General features: G+C 35.2%; 2 protein-coding genes across 2 annotated transcripts; one reads left to right on the forward strand and one right to left on the reverse strand.

Moving 5' to 3' along the window:
• Positions 1-1,101: 1,101 nt before the first annotated feature.
• On the reverse strand, positions 1,102-1,608 carry LOTGIDRAFT_138631 (hypothetical protein; the record flags this gene model as incomplete). The annotated part of the gene is made up of 1 exon (XM_009048728.1): positions 1,102-1,608. One exon carries the CDS (start codon positions 1,606-1,608, stop codon positions 1,102-1,104), a length of 507 nt encoding a protein of 168 aa, XP_009046976.1.
• A 3,765-nt stretch (positions 1,609-5,373) lies between these two features.
• LOTGIDRAFT_199790 (hypothetical protein) lies at positions 5,374-7,507 on the forward strand. Its single transcript, XM_009048729.1, has one exon. It carries the CDS (start codon positions 5,473-5,475, stop codon positions 7,372-7,374), a length of 1,902 nt encoding a protein of 633 aa, XP_009046977.1. The 5' UTR covers positions 5,374-5,472; the 3' UTR covers positions 7,375-7,507.
• The last annotated feature ends 5,738 nt before the right edge of the window (positions 7,508-13,245 follow it).

Genomic DNA, 13,245 nt, shown 5'->3' on the forward strand with positions numbered 1-13,245 from the left:
ATACTTTTATTTCTTTAAAAGGAAAAATAAATACAATAAATATAACCTCAATCTTTCAATAAAATTATTGGGTGTTGTAAAATATAATAAGGGAGAGGAGGGATTTGATTTTAATATTTCAGAACTCATTAAATACCATCATTCAAAAAAAAAACCCCAAATTTTTCCAATTAAAGAAAATTATCAACATAAAAACTAAATATCAATACTAAGTCCACAGTATTATCTCCACTATCATATTAAGTGATCATTTTGATTAGTCACATGGAAGTATTCACATTCAACAAAATACTGTGATCTATGTAACAAAATGACATGGCACCCGAATCCTAGCCATAAAATGCTTGGGTAAAATCGGAATAGTACAGTCAACACAGTCAGACTGAAACAATTACCAATTAAAACCAAGGGTTGAAATCGTCATTCAATTACAACCAAAGGGTGAAATTATCATTGTACCAGAAAGTGAAATCAATATGGTTACAGATTAGTAGGCCTACCAGATTCCAGAATTAACGATATGGTAGAAAATGACCAATCCATTGGGGTAACAGTGGTAGAATCGATATGGCAACAGGGTGATGAAATCAACCACATGGTAACAGTATGGTGAAATCAACATGGTGGAAGAATATTGGAATCAACAGAATGGTGATTCAATATGGTTACAGAATGGTGAAATCCACAATATCCTAATATAATATTGAAATCAACAACATCCTAACAGAATGGTGATATAGACATGGTAACAGAATGGTGATATGGACATGGTAACAGAATGGTGAAATCAACATGGTTACAGAATGGTGCAATCTTAATAGTAACAAAGTGGTGGAATCAACATGGTGACAGTATGGGGGAATCAACATGGTGAACATGGTTACAGAATGGTGAAATCAACATGGTTACAGAATGATGAAACCAACATGGTGACAGAATGGTGAAACCAACCATGGTAAAATAAGACAAAATTTTAAAATGGTTACAGTAATATTCCAGGTAAGATTACTAATAAAAAAAATGCTGTATCTGATTCAAGGAAAGAAAAAATGCAAAAGAATCCAAAATAATATGATGCTACCTCAGATGCAGTCAATACAGTTACAGACTGGTGAAATCAACACACAGTATCAGAATGGTGAAATCAACACACAGTATCAGAATGGTGAAATCAACACACAGTAGCAGAATGGTGGAATCAACACACAGTATCAGAATGGTGAAATCAACACACAGTATCAGAATGGTGAAATCAACACACAGTAGCAGAATGGTGGAATCAACACACAGTAGCAGAATGGTGGAATCAACACACAGTAGCAGAATGGTGGAATCAACACACAGTACCAGAATGGTGGAATCAACACAGAGAACCAGAATGGTGAAATCAACACACAGTGCCAGAATGGTGGAATCAACACACAGTACCAAAATGGTAGAATCACCACACAGTACCAGAATGGTGAAATCAACACACAGTACCAGAATGGTGATATCAACACACAATACTAGAATGGTGGAATCAACACACAGTACTAGAATGGTGGAATCAACACACAGTACCAGAGTGGTGAAATCAACCTGGTAATAGTTTGGTGGAATCAACATGGTAACAGTATAGTGGAATCAACATGGTGACAGAATGGAGGAATTAACAATGGAGGAATTAACAATGGTAACAGAATGGTTGTATCAACACACAGTATCAGAATGGTTGTATCAACACAGAGAACCAGAATGGTGGAATCAACACACAGTACCAAAATGGTAGAATCAACACACAGTACCAGAATGGTCGAATCAACACACAGTACCAGAATGGTAGTATCAACACATAGTACCAAAATGGTGGAATCAAAACACAGTAACAGAATGGTCGGATCAACACACAGTAACGGAATGTTGGAATCAAAACAGACAACCAGAATGGCGGAATCAACACACAGTACCAGAATGGTGAAATCAACATGGTAACAGTATGGTGGAATCAACATGGTAACAATGTGGTGGAATCAACATGGTGACAGAATGGTGGATTCAACATGGTAACAGTATGGTGGAATCAACATGGTAACAATGTGGTGGAATCAACATGGTGACGGAATGGTGGATTCAACATGGTAACAGAATGGCGGAATCAACATGGTAACAGTATGGTGGAATCAACATGGTAACAATATGGTGGAATCAACATGATAACAGAATGGCGGAATCAACATGGTAACAGAATGGCGGAATCAACATGGTAACAGAATGGTGGAATAAACATGGTAACAGAATGATCGAATCAAGATAGTATCATTATGGGGGAATCAATATGGTAACAGTATGGTGGAATAATGATAATAGTTTGGTACTATCAACATTGTAAAGAATGGTGGAATCAACATGGTGACAGTATGTTGGAATCAACATGGTGACAGAATGGTGGAATCAACATGGTGACAGAATGGTGGAATCAACATGGTGACAGAATGGTGGAATGATCATGGTGACAGTATGGTGAAATCAGCATGGTCAATTTGGTCGAATCATCATTTCGTGGTGAAATCGACATGGTAACAGAACGGTGGAATCAACTTAGTGATATCCGTGCGCCTTTGCGTCCCATTACAGGTTTAAACGGGCAGTAGTCTTTGTGGGGCGTCAGAAGGTCCTCAGTATGGTGGAATCAAGATGATAACAGAATGATGGAATCAACAGAATGATTGAATCAAGACAGCGAAGGAATAAACAGAGCTTTAGTTTTTAGATTTTTAAAATAAATGAAATTTATGTTATTCACAATGTTGTGGTTTTAATTTTATAAATCATTCAGATTGATATTTAGATATCAACGATGCATTTCGCAGTTAACTACACTTGACATTTATGATTTGACAAAATTTGAATTCAGCGTCAGCAGTTGTCCCCCCATTGAGTCAGTCTGCCCAATATTTGTACCCCCAGTCTCGGAAAGCTGGCCACTGTTAATTGCGGCAGTGGCTATTTAACACTGGCGTGGTAAGCCTGGTAAATAGTCAGAAGTACCCGTACAGCTATTTACCACGGCGTGGTAACTTGTTAAATTAGGCCAATGTCACCATGTTATTGTTAGTCTATGGAGACAAAACGTGGTAACTAAATTTTACCAAGTTTTTTTTCTTTGGTGAATTTCATCCAATTTTTTTTCAAATTTTAAAAAATCACACTTTTTAGGTTTCAAAAATATAAATATTGTGAACATTTCACATTGTTAACACACTAAAATAAGCATTTTAATATCTCTAGCGAAGAAAAATATCCGCCATATTTAATATCGGTGACTATGGATTTCTGGCATTTTGGATGCTAAATTTCACAATCGCTATGTGATGTGAACCATAAGGAATGCGTGTTTATGATCATACTTCGGTATTGCGTGCATTTCCAGCTGTCTATTAGTCTGCAATTTGTTTATATATACATTTTAAAACTATGCTTTTGACAGACTTTTATTGAATTTTTAATTTCCAAGCTATAATATTGTATATTGTATTGACCTCTACTACATACTACAGTCAAACATTATCAATATCTGTACCGTTACTTCCCTCTACTACAAACTACAGTCAAACACTGTCAATATATGTATCATTACTAACCTCGACTACATACTTCATTCAAAAAGTATAAATATCTGTATCATAACTAAACTATACTACATACTACAATCGACCACTATAAATATCTGTATTATTACTGATCTCTACTACATACTAAAGTCAAACAGAAACAACATCTGTATTATTACTAACCTTTAATACATACTACAATCAAACAGTATCAATATCTGTACCATTACTGACCTAAACTACTTACTACAGTCAAACACTATCAATATATGTTCCATTACTACACTATGCTATAGTCAAACAGTATCAATTGTATCATTACTGACCACTACTACATACTACAGTCAGACACTATCAATATCTGTATCATTTCTGAACTCTCTGAACAAAATGTCACAAAAGTGCCCTAGGGATGTTCAGCAAATGGATATAGGCTTACTTGAACAGTATAGCTCAGGGTCATAAAAGTGGGCTATCATTACTTGCCTTGCAAGCCTTAAGGATGCATTTTACATATTTCATAAATGGTTTTTCAACATAGAGTCAGGTGTCATCTAAGCTTGGACTGTTAGTCTATTTGTATAGTGGAATAATGATGTATCATCATGCTATCTAAAAGGCCTATAGGAAACAGTGGCCGATTTAACGTAAATAATTAATGTTTTAACTACAATATTATTATATCCGTTTTTATTCCACCGAAGAACAAGTTTCCCTTTCCTATTTGCGAAGTAGGAAGCGAATGCGGCTGATACGATATTCATATCGAACGCATTCACCGGAAACAGATATATATTTGTTATCCAGTCTTTTTGATGAAAAGGCGTTTCGCTACAGTTCTTTACTGACTGGAGATTCGTGACTAAAAATTCCTAAGGTAGCTTGAAAATGGCGACCTGGAAACAGTAAACTTTGTTATGAATTGTTTATAATTTGAAGAAACATTTGGAGAATCCCTAAGAACTTCTGAAAGATTATGCCATCTCAAAAGTCTCGCTCTAAAGAAGATACATGGACCACGAAGGAGCTTGACAGCGCTTTGAGCGATGATCGAGAAAGGCAGAGAAGAGAGCGCAGAGAGAAACGAGAACGAAAAGAAAAATCAAGCACAAGAGACGATAAGCGAAATACAAAAGAAAGGGTTATAAGAGATGATGTTGTAGATAAAAAAAGGTCCAGAGATTCGGATGAGAGACGCAGAGAAAGGCCAAGCAAAGATGACAGACAGAGAGATGCAGAGAGAGAGGAGAGAAGAAGGAAAAGAGATGGTGAACCTGAGAAAAAAAGTAGCAGTCGTCACCGAAGGGAAGATGATAGACACAAAAGAGATCGGGAAAAACAAGAACCACTTGAGAAAAAGTCAAGTAGGCATAGAAGTGATGATGTAGAGAGGAAAAGGAGTGACAGACATAAAAGTACTGATGTCCGAGATGATGACAGAAGACGCCGTGACAAACACAGAGAATCTGACGATAGAAAGAGAAGTGAAAGACATAAAGAAAGAGATGATGATGACAGACGAAGAAAACATAAAAGAGAAGAAGACTATGAGGACAGAGACAAGCGACATAGACGCAAGGAAGAAAATGGCGATGATGAACGTGAAAGACGACGCAAAGAAAAACATGAAGAGGAAGAACGAGAAAAGAGAAGGAGAGAAAGAAGGGAAATGAAAGAAAGCTCATCATCCCGTTCTAAAATTGTGGACAATGATTCTGAGAAAGAAAATAGCAAACAATCTGAAGATGAAGAGGAAAATGGAAATGATTATAATTATGATGATGATGATTTTGAAGATTATGATGATGATTTTGAAGAAGACGATGATGATGATGAAGAGAGACAAAAGAAACCTACTATAAAATCAGAGGACAGAGAAATGTCAGACCTTTTAAAAGCACTAGACGAAGAAAATGCCAGATTAGCTGCAGGTTCTGTTGACAGCAACAAATCTGATTATTCTGACCAATATCATGACAACCAAGAATCTAAACAATCTCAAAAGCCAGTCAGTCGTGGTAGAACTTTCATTAATTTTGTTAATGCAAAACAAAGAGCGGTTGATCAGAAGGTATCAGATAAAACAAGGAAGCGTGGCAAAGATTTACTCAAACTAATAGAATTTGACCATGCTAGTTTTGATATATTTGATTTGCCACCAGTGAAAGAATATGAACTTTACATTCGTAGTTTTGGTCGCACAGATACGAGACAGGCCTACATTCAGACAAATGAAGATAATCTAGACCGTGATATCCAAACAGAAGAAATTGAATTACTAGATAAATGGACACAATATCCAGCAGAAGATTTACTTGGCTGTGGAGGAGATAATGTGGAATCAGTAAAGCAAGAGATGAAGACGCCTGCTTCAGAATTAGAATCCACCAGAATGGTATCATTTTTGTCGAAAGCTGCCCAAGCTATTGGTATTTTACTGAATGAGGAGTCAACAACATCGAATGAAGATGGAGAAAAGGGAATCAAATCCAATTTGTCTGCAAGTGATGGATACCATCAACTTGGAATGCCATTGATTTTGAAGGATCGCTATGTAACTTATGCCAACTATAGCCCAAGTCAACCCAATTATTTGTTAACTTGCTATAGCATGCCCTCACTAAACTCTGAAAACACAAGTATGCAAAAAGGTATAATATGTGTTTGGAACATTATGGAACCGTCCAGCCCCCAGAAGTACTTAGCCTGTGAATCCCAACCAAATTGTTGCTGCTTCAGTCCTAACAGAACATCATTGGTTTGTGCTGGCATGACAGATGGATCATTGGTTATTTGGGATCTCAGAGAACAAGGTTATATGCATCGTATGATTAAATTAGATCAGGAGGAATATCTCTTCAGATTTCCGACTTATAATACAGCTGGGGTATCAGAGAGTGAGAATCATCACAGTCCTGTCCAGTCATTGGTTCCAGTTTTTCCTGACCCAACCAGCTCACAATATAAAGAAGAGACAGACAATTCTGGTTTGTCATTTCAACTGGCATCAGTCGAAAAGAATGGTTGTGTCAATCTGTGGGTGGTTACAGAAATTCCATCTCCAGATTCAGCAGGGTCAGAAGTAGATTTAGGCTTGTCTCCTGGAGGAAAGATAAAACTTGTGAAAAGCTCAACTATCAAATTAAACAGTCCCTTGAAATTGGACAAGGGAGACAGTTTACAAGCGTTTGAATTTAAACTTTCAACGTGTGACTTAAACCATTTCTATGTCGGAACGGACACTGGTTATGTAATTCATGGTGTCAGATTTGGCTCCAGTGCCTTCCCCCGTGGACATACATCTGTGATAGATACACCCCTGAAGGTTAATAGTATTGACTTTTCACCATTTGGTTACTCTTATTTATTGGCTGGATGTTCTGATGGATCCATCCACCTATATCATACCAAATTGGAAAATCCTCTAGTGTCTTGGAATGATCTATCAGATGGACAGCCTTGTTGTATTCAAAGTGTCAGATGGTCACGTAGTCGTGCTGCTGTTTTCTTTGTGCTTGATGACCATTCTAATTTATATACATTCGATTTACTGGAGGGTGATTCTCGACCAGTCCATGTGGACAAAATTACCACTGGAAAAGCTGTGTATATGACTCTAAACAATGACAGTAGAATTTTAGGTTCTGGACTTACTAAATGTCCTCAGTTGTTGCTAGCTTTGGATAATGGTTCAACAGAACTTCATAACATAAAGCAGAACCTGATAGAAGACAAAACATTAGAAGGAGAATTTTTGAAAAAATTTAATGAACGTTTTTAACTTAATTCCAGAAATTAGAATCCTTTATAATGTGCTATGTATAAGCTTATTTATTTATTTATTGAAGTCTTATTTTCCTAAGAGATTTAAATGTTAAAATCCGTCCTGTGATAAAGTATTGTATAGTTCTTGTATTTTTTATTCTAATATTATTCTGTGGTTTATGACATAGAAATAGGAGGGGTGGGGACTCTTTGTGATGGTCTTAGAACAGCAGAAAAACCATGTGTTTTTGGAGAATCTACATTATTAGGCCTATTGTATTAATAATTTGTAATGAACAAAAACAAGCTGTGAGCACTCACTGAAAGATGGTATGGTATCAGGTGTTTAAAAAGAATTAGCATTCTTAGCTGCGCCGTCAAACCATGCTGCAAAACCTGGCGCTCAAAATGGATTAACTATTAGAAAGAGATTCAGTCATTTTCTACCTGAATATGTTGCCAGATATAAAAAAAAAAGCAACATCTATAATAATAATCAATATTTTTATTTACCAGCCAAAGTACCCATATGCAGGAGCGGAGTGGCGAACTACAAAACCAAGTAGGGGCTTTGTGATACACCACTTTTCAAGCAAATTTTGAAAACAAAGAAATCAAGAAATCTCTAGGTGTGGGGGTCAAAGAATATTCAAGGGGGTGGGGTTTGGTTTGCTTTAATTCAACGACCAATTCAAGACCATACCCCATTGCACCGGATATATTAATTGTCTCTCCATGCATTTAAGAAAATAAATGGCTTTGACCTTCAAGAATATTGGATGACCTATCTAAGTTATTGCCCTTGACGTAGCCATAATACTCAAAGTTGGCATGGGTATAATTGTATGTAGGCCTATAGGACTACAATATGAGGCATATATTGATTAAATCTAAGTGCAATATAAACATGATACATTTTCCCCCCTAGGAAAATAGTTTGTATCCTCAATTGGAAGCCCTACTTTAGTCTCGGGAAGCTGTCGCCGCCACTGAAAATAGAGACTTTATACAGATGTATCTAGATCTCTGCATGGAATATCATTGATGAAATATCCATTGAACAGTCCTTGTTCGAGTAATATATATGATTTGTGCTAGGAGTTAAATAAAAATTGGGCTAAGAATTATTAAGGCTAATTATAAGTCATTTTAAATGGTCGAATGCCACCCAAAAGAATAATGACCCCGCAACGAGCACAAAATGAAAAGAAGAGGCCGGAATTACTTGGGGGAAAAATAGCTGATAAGACTATTTCAGCTTCAATTGAGAAGTTGTTGAAATATTGTGTATTTCCAAGTTACGGGCCTGATAATGACGCCACGAGTTTTTCGTGGGGCTTTCGTGTGGCGTTTTGGGCCACCGCATTTGTAAAGCATGATCAAATGTGAAGATATCGCAAAAACTGGCAATACGTACAATAAATTTATAAAGGATTGATTAGGCCTAGGCAAATTATCCAATTATGGAATATTATATGAATGATTTAATAGACATAATGCTATTGATGAGTGGTTAGACCTAATATTTTGTTATATTATGAATGAGTAGACCTGTGTATGCTTACTCTTTTCGTACTTCTTAGTAGAGTCCACTCTAGATAACTTTTTACTCTCGAATTCGGATAGGCCCTACTGATTAGCGGAATAGTCTTGCCTGCACTGAAAGGCTATAAATTACAAATAATTAAAGCATTCCGCTAGTGAACTCTATAAATGTTACATACAAAAACTAGAAGCTCAGTTCAGGAACATAGACTGTATATATAATTTATGACTTCACTTAATTACCCTATTTTCAATGATTTACTGTAAATTGCAGGCCCATATTCAATTATATAAATCCCTTTTTTGAAAGTAAGAGTATTTTAAGAACCACAATAAGGTTAATAAAGATAAAACTCCCAAAACGTATGGCGAGTATAGAATTTTCTAGATGTACGATTTGCAACGTTATAAATCGCAGTGATTACGTTTTCATCGGTAAGTCTTGATAATCTGGACTTGAGCACTGCAAATATTCGTAAATAAAATTTATTGTCAGGCTGGCATGGGTTAATTGATGTTTTCCTTAGAATAAAGAGATTATTTTCTGTACTTTTTTGCTGTCATTTTACTATTCACACATCTTAAATCTACAATTTCTATAACCTGAGATAATTATAATTTGACGCAGATTAGTCCATTGAGTAATTTCAGCTTCTGTTTGTCTGTTAATTAGTACGTCTGATGTCATAGCGACATAAGGAACTATTTTAGTCGCGTAGGATTCCTTTTTTTCTTTCTTATTTTTGTAATTTGAAAATCAAAAATTTACGACAAATTTCATCACAGAGTAACTGAATATAAGAAATGCATGTGAGTTCCTGATGCAAAATATAGCTTTTAGTTCATTTTATGGCACAACTTCATAACAGATCGAGTATAAACACTGGGACTATTTTATTGCTCGGATTAAGAAAGGTGTGAGAGACAAGCTCATAAATATTGTGACGCGTGCAACAGTCAGCAGATAGGCACGACCGCTTTGAGGGAAGGGAGATGTGGATTGTTGGCCGAATTCTGGCGATGTTGTTATTTTATTTAATCGGTTCGGGAAGGTTTTGGTTAAACCTGGTTCTCATTGGAAGTTGATAGAGAATTCGCAAGTATAAGTTGGCAAATATATAATTTATTTCATGTAGGCTTTTGATTCGTTTGACTTCCACTTTAATGTGGCTGAATTTGGAGTGGCGCAGTTCCCATTGATTCAATATGGCTGCCATAATTGCGTCGTTTTGTCGACATGATTTATCTGACAATTTTGGCTTGCTCTGTTGGATTTTGAAATTTAGCTTTTAGTCTTAGGCTTGTGGGCGGTAGGCCCAGCCTCTTGTTGAAGTATTTTGTACTTAACCCGATTACTTTCAGTTGAAGCCAGTACAATCTGTTTGCAAGCTAGCCGAGGAAAATGAAGAGGCGTTCTTTTTTGCCAATATTTCTAGATCTTGCTTCCATTAACCAGTTTGTGGCTGTTCAACAAAGGGTGAAATATGAAGTAAAAAGTTGATACAGATGTTAGTTCTTGAGTGCTTGTAAGATGTAGAGATTGTCATTTTCAAAAATGTAAAATGTGACTGATCGGCCTAGCCTAGAATGTTAATCAATAATGGTAGGAATAAAGTTTGTGGGTTAAAACATCAACTGTAAGTAGTTCTGAAGTTAATAACATTTACTGAAAGCTCTTATATCAAGATCATACCATTTTGAAAAAATTAAAACACAGGTTTTAAAAAATTTAAGGTAAATATATGCCTAGATAATGTAGATCTAATAAGAATATAATCTTAATGAGCGTTAATTTTGAATAAGAGATTCAGTTAGTGTAAAAGAATAAAATGCGTAGGTATTTTATTGCTCGGTCGTTGTGCGTGACATCAACCCGAAGTGTAGGGTGTATTCTCGGAATGATGTGTGGTTTTTGCCATGTTTGAGCATCAACCTTTCGAATGCTGGTGACGAAATTCTCGGGTATAGGTGGATTGCCATCTCATTACCCTGAGCAATAAAAGGTTTGCAATAACCGGTGTACTCAGTACAACCGTGAAAGTGGTTTTTTTTAAAGGTACAAGTTTGGTACGGTATTGAATTGCTGTTATGTGGATTTTTTTTATACCTTCTATTTGGGACACTGCCATGTTTGAGCAATGTCTGGGTTACGAAAAGGTTTGCCGCGCTGTCAGTTCACAGCTTTAAAATGTATGATTGTCATAGCAAAGGTAGTGTATTCATATAAAAAAAAGAGATGTGTACATATATATATTTATAAAAGAGTGGTTAGCATTGCTTAATTTTTTTAATCTGTTGACTTGAAAACTTTTTTCTCCACTGTATGGCATTTCAGTGTTTATTTAAATTTAATGGTAAATGGACTTGTGCTTATTTTAACATTTCTATGATCTTTCTAATGTTTGTCATGTGTATGTTATGTAGAAAAGATTACATCACTATTTTTATTTACTACTAGTAAACTTCACATTTTACTCTGCCTTGTAGGGGAAGTAGTAACAGGTAATATTCGACGGGTATCTGGCTGCCTGCCATTTTTTTTCATTAAATTTAATTAAGAATCCCGTCTGTAGCTTTGGGACTTTGCCATGTTTGAGCATCGTCTGACTGAAAATTACTGTTTGTCCTAGTAAATATTCATTATATATATGCACATTGTTATGTAAATATTGTAGAGGTGGGTGGTTTGTTTCACTAACCGTAAATTTCAGTAACTAGTGCCTCCTGTGTGTTACTACCAGATATAATAGTATCTTCCATGCAAGCACCCTCTGTTATCCTGAATCAAGACTCCTGTCATCCTCATGTATAAATTCTACACATTTAAAATGGTTCTGCCTTGGTTGATGGACAAGCACTGTTACTTATATACCATACTGGTAAAAAACAATCTTTTTGCTTTGCGTTTTATTTAATAATCCATTAAGTTTCTGTATACATGCTTTGTTAACCTTTTCTTTTATACTTTGATTCAGGAATGTTGAAAAGTGATTAGTCTTTCCCAATTTCTAATGTTGTTGATCTTATTTTGTTAAATCTGCAATGATTGGTTGTCCAGGATTTTTGGGCGTATCTTAGCAGTTGATTGACGTTTGTAAACTTCACATTTTGGAATATTCTCTGCATGTATACATGAACTCTTTTCACCTTTCAATTATTCATAATTCAGATATTTGGTTTAAAAGCTTTTAATGTTATTCTTATAGTTAGTCAATTGCATGTCCATAGTGAAAAGACTTTCGATTTAAAGTGAAATTGAGTCTAAGCAATAATCTTTACTTAATGTTTGTTAATGGTGGGTGGGGTGGACTAACTTTTATTTAGTAATTTCTTAGATAAGAGTATTGAAGATGGTTGATAGAGTAGGCTCCTTCAGAAGAGCTTGTAGAAAGGCTTCTATAACGATAACACAACACTGTATTACAGTTTTTTCACTCATTAACATAACAAGTATAATGGTATTGTGTTAGATTTTTATATTTTACTATGTAATTATGGTGTCTTAGTTGTAAAATGGTTGGATGACTTGTGTACCAAATAGATTATGAGTGCAATTAAATGTTTGAAATTTTATGTCATGATAGTAGAATAATACTGAAATTTTTGTATTTTGAGTGCTTATTACCATAAGCAGGTTTTGCGAAAGCAGGTGGGGTGGGGCTAAAATACTATGGAATTCTCCTTTGTAGATATTTTTGACTGCTGAATCGTTTTACATGAAGTGACTTGTAGTGGTATGTTATATTTTTATGATGCAATGAATAACTGGTATTTATATTTTGTTCAAGTGTTTATTGTAAAATCTGTAATATTTTAACAATGAATTTTGTAAAAACAAGAAAGAAGTAAATTGTTGGGAGGGTGGGGTTATATTAATTAAAGTTTTTTTTAAACAGGTTCATAATTAACAACAGTGAGTTGAATCACATATTTCGGATATGTACATTTGATAAGATATAAACTAATAGTTTTTATGATTTAACAGGTAACCTTTTTCGTTATTAACGGTAAACTTTAATTCATTTTATTTTAAAAGTTGGTTAAAAAGTAAGAATTTACTATCTGAGGTATGAAATAATTTCAGCATATCAATAATGTGGGCTTGTTTGGGGGGGTTGTATAACATTTTTCCAGATTTATTTTTTTCTAGGAGCAAGACTTAAACAGAATTAATTTAGGTAGATAATTATAAAGTAAATGTTTATTGATAGAGGGACCACATGAAGGATGTTAGCTTGTGAGGAGTTAGGATTTAACCAATTTCCAGTTTAGGATTATTGTGCTTTGTGCTTAAATTCTTCAGAATGGTGCTATATTGGGGGTGGGGATTATTTGGATTTTT

This window comes from Lottia gigantea (assembly GCF_000327385.1).
Source record: "Lottia gigantea unplaced genomic scaffold LOTGIsca_128, whole genome shotgun sequence".
In the NCBI taxonomy this organism is placed as follows: Eukaryota; Metazoa; Mollusca; class Gastropoda; family Lottiidae; genus Lottia; species Lottia gigantea.